The sequence below is a fragment of the Gymnodraco acuticeps genome, unplaced genomic scaffold (assembly GCF_902827175.1).
Source record: "Gymnodraco acuticeps unplaced genomic scaffold, fGymAcu1.1, whole genome shotgun sequence".
NCBI lineage: Eukaryota > Metazoa > Chordata > Actinopteri > Perciformes > Bathydraconidae > Gymnodraco > Gymnodraco acuticeps.
In genome coordinates this window covers 1,709,388-1,727,556 of record NW_022990335.1, presented here as the reverse complement: position 1 = coordinate 1,727,556, position 18,169 = coordinate 1,709,388, and the positions used below count along the sequence as shown (strand labels likewise).

Sequence of the window (18,169 nt, the reverse complement as noted above, 5' to 3'; positions counted from 1 at the left end):
TCCGGATTTCATATCATATAAACACCAAATCCCAGCATTTATTGCGGCTAAAACATCCAATCAGCAAGCTTAAACCATAGCTGAGGATCTTGGGTAATCGCTCAAAATGCCTACGTCTGTTTCTGGTTATTTTTATTTTGAAATTCAGTTCCTGACGGACGCCAAAAAAGCCCGAGATTATGGAATTAAAACAATAAATAAAAGCAATGATAATTGTGTGTTATTGGTGAGTAAATAACAGTGTGTTATTGGTGAGTAAATAACTGTGTTATTTAGAAAAGAATAATAAATTAGAAGGAAAAAAAGATTTAAAAAATACAGATTTCAGTATCCTGAGGCTCTGAGCCCCATTTATTTTCCTCACAGACGGCAACAAAAGTCAGAAATTATACGATTTAAAATAAAAGCAATAATTGTGGCTTGATATTGAGTAAGAACATGTTTTTATGAACCACACAGCTTCCGGTCTTCCACGACCCGACCGGAGAAAAGGACGTGCTGCAGGCATGAAACACATTACCAGTAGAAATACATTGCTTTTAAAATCGTGCTGTGCAACACGAAAAAAAGGGGAAAATCGTGTTGGTGAACACGAATCAATAGATTAAAAATCGTGTTGGTGAACACGAAATGCCATGAGACTGGGTTGATGTGCTAGTGACTTATCCGACCGGCCCACTTCGGTACCGGCCCATCGGGATTCGTCCCGATGGCCAGTCCGCCACTGCACCCAGCCCACGTAAACTGTCAACGGGGGGAGCCTCGCTGCGGGGAAACGGTGGACCTAGTGTCCCGATCGGAGTGGGAATAATAATAATAATCCGTACATTTTATCAATATTGTGGTAAAAAAACCACACGTTTAATCCATGTTGGTGTACTACAACTACAAAAAGCATCGGTTTGTTTTCTCATCAGGAAATGCAGACTGGCTCAAACAAACGATTTTTAAATCATCATCTTCACGATCATTTAATGTATCATATATTCGCCGAATTGACATGAAAGCACTAATGAATGTAGTTTAATCCACTTGAGTTTACAACAACAAAAATAATCGATTTGTTTTTATATCACATCCTACGGGAGGAAATTCAGCAGCTCTCACTACCGATTTTTAATCCTAATGTAATCATCATCTTCACCACGATCATTTATGTTTTGTGTTCGCCGAATTCACATGATAGCACTGATAAATATGAATATACTGTAGTCAACTTAATTAAAACGTTATTAACGTGCCTAAACTCAGTAATTCACCATTTCTACGCATGACAACACACTTTGTCCGTGTTTGGCTCTCTCGCCGCACAGTGAAGCGTTCCCGCATTGACGTCACTTCCGGCTTCCCCCAAAACTTCAAAATGAGTCGAAGGAATTTCCCCGCGATGTTCGAAATTATTTATATTTATCGGAACGGTATCGCTTTTTCTTTTTTAAACTGACGGTTCGAGATGACTAGTAGCCCAATATTTCATTGCACAACAGTTGTTGGGAGGCTGTCACAGGCTCTTTAAGTCATTAGGATTTATCCTCTGGGCATTATGGAGTCGGACATCTGTACCAAATGACATGCCAATCCATCCAAAGGCTGTTGAGATATGTCAGTCTTGACACTGCCATCCCCAGAGAAAGTATACCGGCTACACTAATGTAACATCTCTGCTGCACTGCATTGAGTCTAGCTGACATTTACAGGTAGTGAGGCTTTGTGTTAAATGAATCAACTGCTTTCAGCCAAAATATTGTCAACATTTTACTGACCTTGACGAGGCAGGCGTTGGTCACCACCTGTTTTTGGTCCACTACGTCCACCAGTGGCTCCCTCATGGCTACATTGCGGATACACGTCATGTCGAAGCCATACACGTTCTCCCACCCTGGTAAATACAGCATCGGGTTACTTTTCCATCATTTGTTCAACTCATCTTTGTAAATCGCAAACATAAGACACAGTTTCCTTTTAAGTTTTGATATATTTCATTCAATTTTCTAGAGGGTAAAAGTCACAGGATTTCAAACTGTTGGGCTGTAGCTGTAAAGCAATACTAGTGGGGGGCTTACTACCAGAGTCCTCTGATGCAACCCCAGAGTCAGGCCTCCAGTCAGTGTGGAACCATTTTCCTGTGACATATGAAAGTCACATTGTGTTTGGGGATCATTTTTTTAACATGAGCCTTTCAGCCTTGAACGCAGACTCCACTCTTGCCTTGAATTTCCTCGCAGCTTTGACTAAATCATCTCATACATTATTCATTAAGCTCCTTAAAATAGAGTGTGAGCAAACATCTTTATCTTACTAGAGCCTGTTGGAACGCTGGTGATAATGAACAGGTCACAAAGCCCTGAGGTAATGTAATGTTTTTGATTTTGATTTCATGCTGCACACTTAACTAAGGCAGTGAGTTGCACTAATGACCACAGGATGCTCTTAGAATACTGCAGAGCTTCAGAAGGACACTTCTAAAAGTCACATTGCCCCATAGAGAAAGAAGTTTGATGTAAATATGTGCTCAAAACTTGTCGCAGCCTGAGAATAATGGTATCCAGACATCATTGGAAATCTTTGCAATGCAGTGAGCCAACTTGATATATCTTCCCCATGGTGCACTGTGGTTGTATAATTTCCCAGATGTATGGGGGAGGGTGAGTAGGAGGCCTATTGGCTATTGTTCTATTTGCATGCCTGTTGTCAGCTAGGTTGTGCACTGGCTTAACACTGACTCTACGCAGCAGAACATCGCCCACGGTCCTCCTGGCAGCTTTAGAGTAGGATGATATAGAGATGGAGAGGCTTGTTGACTTATAATGTCAATTACCAATGCTCGTGTTATGCCTGAGGTAAAGTTTAAAATCATTTGCAGAGATAGAAAGGGTTTGTATTAGCATGCCTACCCTTGTGTGAGTACAATGCAGAGGTGTGTTCTACAACCATGGTTCACTTACAATGTAGAGAAATAATCCTGGTTACAGCCGCCAACGATGTATGCAGAGTATATGAAGTATAGTAGATGCATGTGTCATTCCACAGTACTGCTTCAGATAACACACATTATCAGCCCCACATATTGTACATAATGAACTTACAATGTATTTTGAAATCTTTGTACTGCCTGTCCTCTATGGCCACCACGTACAGAGAGGCACGGTCAGGAAACATTAATCCATCGGGTTTCTGTTTGACAAACGAGACAAGGAAATAACTCGCAATTAGTCCAGAACAGATTATAAAAGGGCTATTACAACATCGGTGATATTGTATTCCTCAGCCAAGTACAACTTTAAATTATTGAGGTGTTATTCACTGTGCGCAGACTGGCACAGCAGAGCTGTTCGTGATGTACAATTATAAAACTTTAACAATTGTTTTCCAATAACAAGATCATACAGAAGGGAACTTGAAAGGGCGCAGACCTCCGCCAAGGTCGTTTCCTCAAGTAAAAAGTAATGCTGGTATCCGCCCTGTTATTCGGATCCCCTCCAAAATGTAATGGGTTTTCATTGGCCCATGCTACACCCTTCTACGAGGTTTGATGAAAATCCGAAAAGAAAGATACAAAAAGATCGGTACCACTTTACAATGAGACTACCCTTATAAAGGGTTTACGAATAGTTTGTAATTAATGTATTAATTAGGTTGGGAACACTTTATAAATCGTTAATAAGCTTTTATAAGACGTGAGATAAACAGGGCAACTGTGACCGGTTGCTTGCCAAATAGTGAGCCCACATTTATCTGTACTGCTAAGCCTTATATTGGCTACTTAGCTTACTTCGTCTTCTTCATCAGCCAGCATCCTTGGTATCTGTTGTTCACTCAGTTGATTCTCACTAAGTAGCCAATATAAGGCTTAGTCATCTTGCCAAATAGTGCGCCTGTGTTGATGTAACACACTATGTTAGCACTGGTTTATAAATGGTTCTTAATGATTAATAAGTGTTATTGTAAAGTGGTACCAAAAGATCAAACCAAAAATAATTAAACCCTTGGCAGAGGGAGAAAAGCAATGCAAACTGGTTAATAATGTAACACGCCTGCTAACAATATAGAATTTTTATTTTAATGCTTTCCTACAATGATTTTTTTCCTGTTAATGTTATTGCATTAAAGAGCATATTGTGTTAACAGTAAAGTTAACTTATATTTTATTCGAGCTGTTTTATCATAGTCAATTATAATACTTCTTATATTAAGATTGTGTTAAGGGGTTACCAGATAAATGGAATGGAATCTCAATCATACCAAAAAAAACAACCTTTTTCCTTATATTTTATTTTAAGGATAAACTTACATATCTATTCACACACTCACGCACACTCCACCCATCCTACCAGCCACTTGTCCCTGGCAAATATGACGGTGTTGAGCATGGACTCATAGAAGAGGCTGTAGCCCATCCACTCAGATATTATGATGTCAACTTTTTCAACGGGAAGCTCCACCTCCTCCACCTTGCCTTTGAAGATGGTGATCACTGCAACACACAACACATTGTTTTGAATGCTCTTATTTTGGCATACAAAATACAAAATTGAATGAAGTTATGATAATGCTTGAAAGAGTATAAATAAGTTCACAGGACACATAGAAAGCAGATTTAAGTCTCAAAGTAAGAAACATCAGTTCGTACACTATGTGCTTTCATGGCAGCCATAGTGTTCTTTATGGAAATCACCCCATTGGGCTTTACGTATATGGAGGTGGGATCTCCCTTCCTGAGATCAGCTTTGTGTCAGGACCTTGACACAAACTGATGAACCCAAATGCACAACCCAGAGACAAAGTCGTGAATGTAATCAACTGTATTTATTAATTCCAATGATCAGGTAATCCCTCTTAACAGAGTAGGAGCTGGAATAAACAAAAAGCACTCACAAGGAGGAAAAAACTAATCATAACAAAAGGAGAACTTAAGAAAAAACTTAAGTCTACATAAATCAACAAAATAACATAACCTGACATGCGAGAAAGCAATCCTTTCGGAGTTGAGGAGGCTTGGCACGACCATTCGGAGAAACAAACAAGACAAACTGACACAGGACAGCGGAAGACAGGACTATAAACATGAGGTGAGTGGGAACAGGTGGAAACAATCAGGGGCGGGGCAGACACTGGCCGTTTCTCAATGTCGAGTAAAGCTGCTGCAGAGCCACTATTTCAAGTATACTACGTCATCGAGTGGCGCCGAAGGACTGTTTAAATGCCCAGCATTCGGCGCCACTCGATGACGTAGTATACTTGAAATAGTGGCTCTGCAGCAGCTTTACTCAACATTGAGAAACGGCCACTGATGATGGCGGGAAAAACACACAAGGGGAGGCAGAAACAGGGCCTGAAATGAAAGAGGTAAGTACAAAATAAAACAGGAAATGACAGACATAATACATGAACATAACTAACACATTTGACGAGACACAACAGTTTGTTTGTTCAGCCTTGAAAATAAGTAATTGACAAGTTTATCCGGTGATACAAAGTGTCCGTCAGAATGACAAGCTAGCCCTTATACTTCCAATTACTAGTGCATACTTGAAATTCATAGGTTCATAGACTTTGGCTGACAGAGTGGTTTATGGAGCTATCATTTGGTAGATACACAGTCAGAAGTGTGGTGTTATGATTTAAACATATGCTTTGAAGTTTCAATGTGCAAATGAATACAGATGAGATGGTCCAATGCAGTATGGAATAATCAACACAGGATCAGAGACACTATCCTTCAAAATCTTGATCTTTAGGATACCCAACACTTCTTCGACTTCTACTTTTTCTTCTTCTTCTTCCTCATTCACTATGTATTTCACGACTGAAAGCTAGTTTGTTGCTCCCTTCACTGCATGCAAAGTGCAGTCTAATTAGATCATAGAGAGGGTGAATAGCTGCAGATCTTACCGCTGTCGAGGTGGTTGGACTTGATGATCCTCTCTGAGTACTCTGATATGCTGGAACATTCAATCTGGCAGGGAAAAAGAAAATTAACTAATTAAATAACCATGGATGGAGGACTGCTTTAGGAAGAATATCTTTAATGGACTGGCATCACTTGCAATAACATGCCCTTTAAATGTTACCGCTGTATGGATGTTGACCTTGGATAAAAGCTCTATCAGCATAAATTGTCCATATATAAACCTAATTTGAAGGGGGGTGCAGGAGGAGAAGATACCTACTGAACCTAATTTGTGTATATAGAGTGCCACAGTGACGTGTCCTAAAACCCGGAAGTAAGCTTCTTCCGGTTCCCTCGATAAAAAAGCAATGCAATTTCTCCATAGGATTCTGGAAAATACCTGGAAATAAGGTCTGTGGTTGACACACATTTAAGAGACGGATCACGTTTTGTTCAGTCGGATAATCTCCACATGTCTACCCTACTTTTATCATTTTCGAATCATAAATCTAATTGATAGATTTATGATTTGAAAATCTATCCTACTTTTAGAATTTTCTAATCATAAATCGAATCGATAGATCTATGATTAGAAAATTATAAAAGTAGGGTAGACATGTGGAGATTATCCGAGTGAACAAAACGTGAGGGGGACAGTTGTGTGTGTGTGTGTGTGTGTGTGGCAGGTATACTTATTTTATTTTTTTATCCTGTTATTTATTTTCACAACCTCCAGGTAAGTAGCCTTGTCAGAGTCTTAGAGATGAGCCAAGCCCACACAAGTTCTCATTTCTCTGCCCACGCTATGTGTGTCACTCTATTCTCTTTTCCACCTAATCGTTAGCCAGGACTGCCTAAGGTGGCCTTTTGACTTAGTTTGCGTGTGAAGGATATGACGAAAATATTGAAAGATAAAATATGAAGCGTTTACAGGGTGACCAGCCTCTGTGCCAGGCCCTGAAACACTGCCAAAGAATCTTAGTACAAGTAATTAAAGGGAAGATTAGTCACCGCATTACTGCAACCAGCCATTTTGCTCCGATGGGACCTTTTACTTCTAGATGAATTTTCATTTTAAATTATTTAAAATTATCCTCACCGTACTATTTTTTTCTTACACCCATTGATTAAAATACCCAGTTCCCTTTCCCATTTTCCTACAGGCAGGCTCCCATCTTTTTACTTTTCTTTCCTCCTTTTAGCAAGTCCTAAGCTTGACATATATCTTCCTATTCTGCCCACCTCTGCAGGACTGATGGCTGATTTATTGAGGCGCCAGCAATAACATAGTTATAACACAATAAAGCTCCCTCATTCATCAGAATAAACTCGGGGACACTTCTAGCAGGCAGCTCCAAAACTAAATGAGAGCATAATTCAGGAGGAGGCATTTGTCAATACGGACCTCTTACAGCATCAGGGAGTCTGAGAGTATTGATTTCCCCCTCAGTGTATACTCTGTTCTACCTGCCCTGGGACTCGGTTTGTCAGAGGTGTGCCGACTTATTCATGCTGCCAGAGATCCATCTGGTGGTAATCAAACAGGGGACTCTTGAATGAACTCTAGGTGCTGTGGATTGAAAAACAAAAAAAGGCAAAGACCGATGGGACACTTGTGGAGAAACGTTAAATAATGGAAGCACTCAGTTGTTGCCTCGGACTCTCATGGTACTTTTTGGTCAAGGGGGTACTAGGCTGAACATTAAGGATGTCAGGATTAGCCTTTCCCAAAAATTGCCCTTTTCGATATTATCATCACTAAAGTACACTATTAACTCTTAAAATGGACACAAAACATACTTGATTCACTTAACCTAACATTTGTTTGAAAATACATATTTTTATCAATTATTTTAGTGAATAACAAGTGTACTATATAAAAAAAGTTAATAATTGTGTATATATGAAACCGGGCTCTATAATCTTTAAAGTCTGTGTCAAACCCTTGTCAACTCATCACTGGGGTTCCACAGGGGTCCGTCCTGGGTATCCTCCTCTTTTCTCTGTAAACCAATTCACTCCACTCTGTAATTTGGCCTCATGGCTTCTACTACCACAGTCATTCATATTGTACACAACTGATTCTATATGCTGTCTTTTCACCAATCTGAGATGTTTGATACGCACACATCTCTGCTTGTCTGGCTAATATGTCTCAGTTTCTGGCTGTTTCTTGAATTTGTATCTTCTTGGTTTTTTGCATTAAATATAAGCTGCTTTGAATAAAAGTGTCAGCTAAATGTAGTGTAATATCAAAGAATATCCCAATAATGACAGTTCCATATGCAGTTTGCCATACACACTGACATGATATTCTGGCATCCTAGCTGAGGTCGCCAGCTTCCCTGCTGAGCCTGCATACAGGGTGCAGGGACTTGACATTAGCACTGCCTCCCTGGAGAAGCCCTATTCTCTGCTGCCTGTTGGTGGAGCAGCGGTCAGGAGGCTGCTTGGGGCGCACAAAGCCTTCTGTCTGTCTCCTGCCCATTAACACCAGGCTGTGTCAACCATGCCTAATGTTGCACTAGGTTTATGTAAGCCTGGGCCCCGCAGACGTACAAGCATCAGCCCTCTAATTGGCCATGATTCCTCCTCTCTCTCAGTGAACTCTGCGAGAACAGACAGCCATTAGCCCTCTGTCCATCACGCTCCAGTGGCAGCCTCGAGGTCGCATTTAGATTCAATACACACTCAAGCAAGTCCTCTTGCACCTCAAACCAGTGTCATGAAGAGTCAATGTCACTCAGCTCGTCACGGTGGACTTCTGCTTGTCCTTCTGTTTGAAGACACAACAGGTACAAGTTTCTTATTCTGCTCAGGTGTCATGCACGTGTCTGAGTTGTGAGTCACATTAAGTCAGAAATTAGTTGACAACTAGTCAATGTTACCGCTGTTTTTTAAAAGTTTTAAAATACTACGAAAGTATTGCTAACCAAGGATTGTAATAAAGTGCTGTTAGTAAACATAAACGTAGGGGAAAAGGTTTCACACTTCTTCATCTATTCAAAGCCCTCAGGCTTGCTTCAAAATCAATAATCTTTTTGAGGCTGGAAATGGTTGTTGATCTTAAAAAAATGCCTGCAGACCTACATTTCATCGGAATTAAATAGAAATGCAGATGGAGCCAGAGAGAGCCATCTTTTTGTATTTTCAAAAATGTTGTCGGGAGATACAAATTCAAGCAAAAATAAATTAACAAATAACAGCTGTTTATTTGATGTGTATTACAATACAATGAATGAATGTGGAACCAGTGTATTATGACTATATGGCTCTGATACATATGGTCCTCAGCATGAAAGAGTCTTTTATGTCTTACAGTATATGGAGCCAGAGAGGTTATCACTTTTCATTTTTATTGTAACAAGGCCCATATGGCAGAGTGATGTTATTATTGGCCCATAGCCCAGTACTTCCACCTCACAAACCCATCTTTCACATGGAGCTTTATAAGCTTTAGGTCTGATAAAGGTATCGGGCATCGGTGCAGACCTCAAACTAAGAGCATCTAAGCCGAAGGTCAAATAAATCCCAGATATCTTAGCCCCATTTATGTAGAAATATCCTTTCCAGATGGAAAGAAGCATCGCAAATGTGAGATTAAGCACAAACTGAAGTGGTATTTCAGGTTTAACTACAAAGACAGGCTTAATTTGATACACATTAGGTTACAGACCCCCATTTGAAAAGATTTTGCTCCAGGGACCTACATCTGAGAATAATTTGGTATGATTAATAACAGAAATCTGTAGTTGTCAACTACAGTTGAGGAGATAACCGTTGGCCAAGTGAAACCTATTATCAAAATAGTCTCTAATATCTCTCTTACACACATTGGACTCACCTCTACAGTGAATTAAGAAGGGGAAATAAACTATTCCACATTTCTCCCCAAGGTTGAAAACCACTGAAAAACTGAAGAAAACAGCCAAATAAGCAAGGAATCCAAATTTGGGATGCGAGGCCAAGGCACACATGATATCTCTTGACATTTCCAAGTAAACCATTCCTCCCCTGAGAGCAAATACAGTGTTGTCCTGAAGAAAGAAATGAAGTTCTACATTGTTATCCCAAACCGGTGGAGGGTATCCAGCATGTACCCTCAGACATGCCCTGACTAGCAATTCATTCTGCTCCATTAATCGATAAACAGAAAGAGCTCTTAAAACGCTAAAGCTCATCCTGTCATCCTGCCGGAGAGACCACACAGTTTTATCATCTGCCTGTCACACGAAATCTCTCACGAAGATAAAAGGGAGCCTGACGAAAATGCGGTTACATGTACAGTATGTGCTGAGAGCCTGTCATACAGATACAGTACGTGCACACAGTGTGAGCAGCTTGTCAGGCCCAGCATGATAACGCTCTGCTGAAAGGAAACACGTCTTACCCCATACACGTGCTTTGCCCCTGCTTTGGCCGCGAACATGGACAGGATCCCAGTCCCGCTTCCAACATCCAGAACGATTTTGTCCTTGAAGGCGTGCTTGTTGTGGTACATGGCGTTCCTGTAGGTGAGCGTCCTCACTTCGTCCTTCAGCATCTCCTGGTTTAGCATACAAGAAATCATTTCAGGAAGATGTGGACACAGCTAACCCCTGAGGAGAGGGACAATTTGTTTTGTGAATTAACAACATTGGCTGGACAACAGGGGGCTGGATTTTCTGGGATATCTGCAGAGGAGCGGTGGAAAATAACACACATAATCAAACTCTATATATTTTCTCAGTCCTATGGTTCTATATTCAAATCCAGGGTTGGTTTTCCAAGAAACCCCATGAGCATTCATTCTTTGTCTGAATGCATGCATGCGTGAGTGAGGAAATGCCAAAATAAAATGACCCCTGACCTTCTACCCAGAAATATAAAAGATTAATCTCACAGGTCATATAGGAACGTCTATGTTATTATATTAGATCTCGTGGCCTTTGATAGGATTGGTTGACCATAATCCCACCCATGGTTCTAACTGTCTACGACATAAAGATTTAAGCTATTATAGGTTGTTTTTGTAGTCTAGAGCTGTGGTTCTCAACTGGTGGGTCGCGACCCAAAAGTGGGTCGCGGACCCGTTTCGAGTGGGTCGCGGATGTGTGAGTGAAGGAAAAAAACATTTGAACTTTTTTTTTTTTTTTTGGGGGGGAAAAAGTCAAACTTTTATTTTGAAGGCCCGATTTTCTAACGCTGTGCATGCAGTCGGAGTTGGACTGGAAGTACCGGAGACCATAAACGGTTTTGAAAACGTCTGTCACATAGTGATCATCTTCTCAATAAAATATCTTTGCTGATGTTTTTTCGAGTCTTCTGGCCAATCAGAATCAAGATTGTTGCCGGAAGTCCCCACGGAGAATAACTTTGCGGTAGAACTCTTCTTTATACATCCATGGTTACAACTTCAGATAGAAATATGACCCCCGGTCTGATGACTGACAGGTCACAGAACAATGGGAGCTATCTACCCTTACCCACAATATAAAGTAAGTCACACAGACTATCTCCTCTTTACTCTTCTCGCAGCAAGATGTCAACAAAGTGAAAAACAAACAATGGCATAAAATATTATTAATATGTCGGGTAGTAATACATTTATTTATTTTCTTCTCAGAGTGTACCAGAATGCATAGTTTATGTTAGTATTTCTAAAAATCTCCTGGGGAGAATCCCCCCAGACCCCCCTGCTGGGGTTGGGTTTTCAGCATGCGTGCCTTTTTATATAGTTCAGCTTTGATGCCATCATCTCATTAAACCTTTTTTAAAAGCATACTTTAGTTCTGTGAAGGGATATAAGGGATATATGCACTGTACTTCACTTTTATTAATATTGTATGCTGAAAAGCGTATATATTACAGCACGATTTTTTGTTGAATAGATTTGAGTGCTTCAAAATGTTGGGCCGCGATGTATTGACCAAGTAAAAAGTGGGTCCCGAGGCCTGACCAGTTGAGAACCACTGCACTAGAGCATGAGGAGGCTGGAAGTTTACAAAAAGTGTCACACAAGATCATCATTATGGTGCATTTCCAACTACCAATAGAGGAGTCTGAAATAATTAGGTCTAAAAGAGAAAAAGGAGTGAAGAAAAATAAAAACACAGAGACCAACGTCAGCGGGAATCAAATACCGATTCATGGTTCCTGCGTAGCCATGAGGGTCTGCATGATCTAGTTGTTGTCATCTACCCTGGAGTTAGATCAAGGCTTTAGTCTGGCCTTTAAAGTTGCTATGCAGATTTTAGCTTTTTGCCTCATTTTGTTCTATTTTCAAACCGAATTAATAATGTACACTAGAGCTCTTTTTAGTGAAAATGACATTACAAATTACGAGTTTAATTTGCAATTTAGGCTCAATTCCTAATGGTTGACATGCTATTCATTACTGAGATCTAAAGGCAAAGGCAGCTGTCTAATAGGTGAATAGAAAAAACAGAACACATCAAATAAGAAGTCTGAGGTAAAATGATATTATCTTAGCCACAAATTAGAGAAGGGAAAAAGCAAACATAACCATTTAAATAGATCTTGCAGGGATATTTCTTGATTCTATTTTTATCCAATGCATCTTCGAACTTCAATATGTTTACACTCAGGTTTAAAATAATGGAGCAATTACTTCACTGTGTTCTCTGAATTACATTTGACATTTACTATAACAACAATGTCTTCTGCAAGTTGAACAATTTGCAAAATGACAGAATTAAGATGTAATATTACGTCACTGTGAGAATGAAAGACTATTCCCTAAGTTTGCCGTTGTACGTATATGTGGAGCTGTTGGTATAACTATTATCTGATGAACAAAAATGCATATTCCATAGGGTCCAGTACAAACTATCTTTAGTAGTCTTAAGTAGTCTTTCTTTTTATCGATTTCTATTGTGGAAACCCAAAGAGTTATGTGCACATAGCAATTATTTTAAGTGCAGTTCATTCTGGACTTTAGTTGCTGACACTATTTGATAAAAAAATTCCGCTCCTTGATGTTACAAAGTATAAAATAAACCCTGACAACAAACAGACAGGAATAAGACAGAAGTGTGATTCTCACTGCAATATGACATACCTCATGTATACCAAAGTGGGCGTAAGAGTCAAAGTAGTAGTCTCGTGAGGTCATGTCCTCTGGGCTAAGGAACTTGGAAATCTTCCGCCGCCCAGGAGGGGCGGCCAGGCTGGCCACATGCGGTGTGTGTGGCGGCAGAGGAGGCCGTGAGGCATGCTGGATGGAAGGCACCGGCTTGGGCAATGAGGTGGGCTGCGCCGACTGGGACTGAATTATGCGGATCGGCCGTGGCTGCGGCAGTGGCTGCTAGAAACAGAGAGAAAGAGAGGAACAATTGTTCATTGAGGCCAAGAACTCTAGGGTCTTGTTATTCAAATCACTTTACAAGTAAGACACGAAACGAGGATGTAACATCACGGTGCGATTTGCATTCATGCCCTAATCTTTATCCATTTCATATACTATTTCCCGCTTAGCTCAACTGTCAGTCTACTGATACAAGAATCCGTCTGGTGGTTTCACAGAGTCCAGAGAGTTCATTGAGTCTGGAGAATACTTTGATACTGACATGAAGTCTGTGAACAGAAGGCAGGAGGGATGGCAAGAAAGCTCTGCTCTGCACAGACGGTCCACCCATAATGCGCTGATTATCGCCTCTCAGGCCAGCTGGAAAGGTCTAACCACAGGGTGTGTGTGTGTGTGTGTGTGTGTGTGTGTGTGTGTGTGTGTGTGTGTGTGTGTGTGTGTGTGTGTGTGTGTGTGTGTGTGTGTGTGTGTGTGTGTGTGTGTGTGTGTGTGTGTTAGTTTGGGAGTAAGACATAATGCGAGGGAGGTGGAGAAACAGACTCCCAGTTTCTCTGTTATGTGCCAATAAGCCGATTGTTTTGTTTGTTCTCGTTCCAACTTTCAGCCTTCTAATAATACATTATAAATGATTGCGCCGTGGATGAAAATAGATGTATGGGAGGGAGGCTTTAGTTATATCACCATATTTAATGTTCATCTCCGGAAAGCAAAAAAGTTGCATATGAAATAGTTATTTCGCTTACATTTTAGGAACAAAGTATTTTCCATTACTCCGCTCTCCATCCCTAAAGTAGCCTAATGATAATTGCACTGCTGCCTTCTCCTTGGCTTTAAAGGATTTGAAGTTATACAAATTATATTACCATTAAGGTGTCTTTACATTTAAAAAACTTCTTGCATTTCCCTTATTAAAAAGGAAAATATCAACTTCTCCTAATCCTTAAAGCCATGATGTTGATCTGAAGTGCACTTCAGTGCTGCGCAGCATATTAACCTACTATTTCTGAGGCTAATGTTCTTGAGACGTGGTTATAATTTAAATAATAAAGGAGCCTTAACTGCAACTTCACTTTTTAGTGTCCCTGTTTCATTGTGTTTGTTAGCTTCTTGCAGAGTTGTGTTTATGCACCACTTTGCTGCGCATGTTTCCTCAAGTTGGTGAATGTTTTCCAAATGCTGTGCATGTGTTTTCAAGGTAGTGAAGATGTTCATTTGCATGTGTTTTTGCACAGTTGTTTCTATTGCATCGTTTTTGTAATTTCAGCGTTCTTCTCCTAATGGAAATGTTTTGGGCCGTTGTAACGTGCTGGCACCTGTCAGCAACCGTATATTATACTTTATCTAGTCATTCACCTTGAAGCTCAGTTCTTTCACGCCTTCCGCTGCAAATGAAATCTTGGCATCTTCTACAAATAAATTACACTAGCGAAAGCAAAAAAATAAGGATTTGATGAACAGGTGGCTCCAAGCCCTCACTCAAAGAGTCAATAATTACAAAGCGGGCCACAGAGGCGGCGATTAAAGCTGGCAAGTTTAATACAGAATTGTGGGATCCCTTTCAAAGTTGCAAATCAGGAAAAGTCATTTAGCGCAGAGATTAAAGTTGACAGGGGGTGCAGTGCGGTCAGAATGGAGCAGCTGCAGTGAGTGTAACTGAGATGCCCCCTGACAGAGGAAGGAGAGAGTGCCATACAACCTTGACTCTGACCCCACGCCCCCAGACAGATGAACACATTTAGGGTTGTATTTCAGACTTGATCCTCGGGCCTTCATGGAGGATAGGATTGTTGTAAGAGAAGGACTGACTTGGCACTTATGTGGGGACACACAGGCACTTCTGTACATTTGTGTTACACCGCTGTTAAAATCTCAGTAGGAGGATAATGCAGTAAAACTCAATGGAATTCAATGGAATTCATATCCGGAAAAAGGTATCAGATACAGGAAAAGCTTTTTCCTGCCATAAGGTTGAGGGAAAACAGTATCATGAGGACAGAGAATCACTTTGGTCTTCTGCCATTATGGCCTCTGAAAAATCTAACTTTCCAAAACAACAGCAAAATGAATGCAGTTCCTGCTGCCTTCATCGATAAAATAATAGTTTTGCGATTGCTTCTACTAGGAATAAACTTGCTTTGGAGTAACTTTTCCTTTTTATGAGCTATGTTGCAACATGAGGCTTCTCAGGGTGAATCTTTAATACATGACTTATCAGCACTGCTTAGTTGCATTGTGAATACCGATGCGGCACTGCACTCAATCAAATATTGGGCTCATGTTGTGCTGCTCTGAATTAAAAAATAAATAAATACAAAAAACGCAGTAGATTATTATTTCAATCAAAGGTGTATAATGTACATTTGGAAGGTGGGGCAATTGATTGACTTTAACTATTCCCTGCATCAAATGAATCCCTGTTAGATTGGTGAGGTTAGAAATTGTCGGATTTGAAATTGACAAATCAATATCTCATAAACAAATGGTTGTTAAAACACATACCACGTCTCTTAACAATTGTAGTAATGTAGACAATGGGCTACAACCTAATTTTTGTCAAAACAAGCCAATACACGCTAAGCATTGGTATCAACCTGCAGCAGGAGGAAAGAGAAGTGCGCAGGGACTGTCTACAAAGTGCAATAATACAAATTAGAACATGTTTTCAAAAACTTCCCTGTCATACATATACCAAAATAACTTCCCACATTAATGGCCCCATATGGTTATATTGAAACACTTGTTTGGAAGAAATGTGCCTTTAAAAATGTTGTGCTTATTTGTCCTTGTCTAAAATATGTAATACCTCTACTATTATTCAGTGTAGTGCTTCAAAGTTATTTCACAAAGGGGAGGCCCACATCCATTTTTGATCAAAGGACCCATTCAGGGAGCTTTGAATCTTACATCTTGGTAAACTTGTATTCTGTGGACACAACAACATTTATATAGAAGCTTTGCAGTGACGCAGAGCCGCCTTTCATCACAGTTGAGGGACATTTTAATTTTAAAATGGGAAGGAACTGTGGCTCAGTGGTCGCGAGAGAGATAGACTCAGCCTACACTTTGTAGACGGTCCCTGCGCACTCGTCTCTCCTGTGGCTGCAGGTTGGGGTTTAAGTTGCACAGCTCGGATGACGGTGCAAATTGACTTATTTTGATAACAATTGTTTAGTTTTGTTACTACTTTAAACGGTCGTTAAGAGACATCGTTTGTGATTTTTAGGATGTTTTTGTTTTTGAGTTATCGATTAGTCCAGTTAGAATCCGTCGATTTCTATCTAAATGTACCGAACTATCCCCGTTTGGATCCCTTTAGGAGTGTTACGTGGAACCAATAATGTGGACTCGTGGCTGCTGAACCAATACGTCTTTAGCTCACCGTACTTTTCTCCACAAACTGCTCCTCACATCGGCGCTCTCCTCTTCCTCTGCAAGGTGCTGCAGTACCTTGGACAGCGCAAGTTGTCTGAAGCAGCAGCACATTCTGTCCCGTTAAACATCACCATGCTCACAGCATATTCCTTATTAAAACGGGGTGTTTTTACGCAAATAGATGACACAATATATAGATGTTTTACGACGCTGAACACTATCTGACTGGGCAAATTGTTGTAAAATAAGATTTTCCTTGGAACAATTTGATCGCTGTAGCCTACTATAATTTAAAGTGAAACCAAATGTGCTCGATGTTGGAAACACTCACTGCACAAAATGAATATTAAATTAATGCAGGGGTGTAACCTATCGCATCCCTCAGACTGCAATCTCCCTGTCAGCATCTGCATTTTGTCCGTGGTGCAACTTCTACTAAATGGCTTAATATAATGCATGACACGTTTAGGGCTCTGAACGAGCACTTCGTGTTTCCTCTGAAAATCAAAGGTGTATCTCACACTTACCTCAATGCTCTCAGACTCCGCCATTTTTCTCCTGAGGAGCATACAGCGGGACGAGTGCTTAATTCCCATAGGAGCCGGCACAAAAATGTTCACAAGATAAAAGTAAAGAGGATGAGCCGAGAGAGTTCGCCTCAACAAATCTCTTCTTTATTAATTTAGAATAACTATCATTCACATACCACACTGCAGTGTTCTTTAGAAATGGTAAGACTCGGAAAAGACACCAAACTAAACGAGGTCCCAAAAGCATTGCAGCCACTGTTGCGATTAAGAGTTGATTCCATCGCACTAAAGTTTGGAGTCCACTGGGGCGCTTTCCTGCAGAGCATACGAGGAAAAGGCATCCTTCGCATCAGCTGGAAAATGATTGGTATGAATGTCCTTTCTCCATGACCCGACCAGCGCTGTCAGGAGTCCCAGAATGCAGCACCAAACGGCAGATTGTCTTGAAAACAGTGTTTTAGCCCCAGTTGGATTGATTTCTCCTCCGCAACATTGATTCCATAAGTAGTACACCGGCCGCTGCTGCCTCACAGAGCGGCTTGCCGCTGAGTGCATGCACAGAAATCTGGCGACTCTTAACACGTGCCCACGAATTTATCAGCTACCATGCCACCCGTAATGGTCAGCCCCCCCTGATTTTCGTTTTGAATGGATCTCCTCTCAGGAATCCAGCTCTTCTGCTCCACTTATCCCGCTCTCCATCCTCTCAAAGTCCTAAATGCTGCCTGCCCAGGAGTTTGGATGACTCCCCTGTTGAAATAGCGAGGATGCTCTCTGTGCTCAGGTTGCACACATACAAAACACACAGAGAGACATGGTGTGAGGAAGGGACCACTCCTGTCTCAGGATCACAGCTGGCTGCACTTCCTGCTGCTTCACATGCTCCAGGGATGAACCCAACCACCTCAGCACACATTCACACCTATTTCCTTGATGCCACTTCCCGCAGCTGTTCAAAGCCAATGCCCCTCTCATACTTATTTTTCTTGACCCTTACTGGTCTTTTGAAATATTACAAGCCTATATGATTCTGCCCAAACTGCAGTGCTTTTATAAATAACTGCAAATTGA

At 40.8% G+C, this 18,169-nt stretch overlaps 1 protein-coding gene across 2 annotated transcripts in view; it reads right to left on the bottom strand.

Annotated features, from left to right (window-relative positions):
- The window catches only part of LOC117550802 (protein arginine N-methyltransferase 8-B), a 29,439-nt gene extending 11,539 nt beyond the window's left edge, over positions 1–17,900 (bottom strand). Inside the window, exons 1-7 of one of the 2 annotated variants that reach the window (XM_034223337.1) lie at positions 17,096–17,900; positions 12,951–13,193; positions 10,281–10,436; positions 5,893–5,956; positions 4,332–4,474; positions 3,087–3,174; positions 1,764–1,879 (exon numbers count right to left, since the gene is read on the bottom strand). In XM_034223337.1, the coding sequence (XP_034079228.1) occupies positions 1,764–1,879; positions 3,087–3,174; positions 4,332–4,474; positions 5,893–5,956; positions 10,281–10,436; positions 12,951–13,193; positions 17,096–17,164 (879 nt within the window). In that variant the 5' untranslated portion in view covers positions 17,165–17,900. Of the gene's footprint in view, positions 1–1,763; positions 1,880–3,086; positions 3,175–4,331; positions 4,475–5,892; positions 5,957–10,280; positions 10,437–12,950; positions 13,197–17,095 lie in introns of both variants that reach the window. The other variant, XM_034223336.1, reaches the window with a different exon arrangement.
- Between the last annotated feature and the right edge of the window lie 269 nt (positions 17,901–18,169).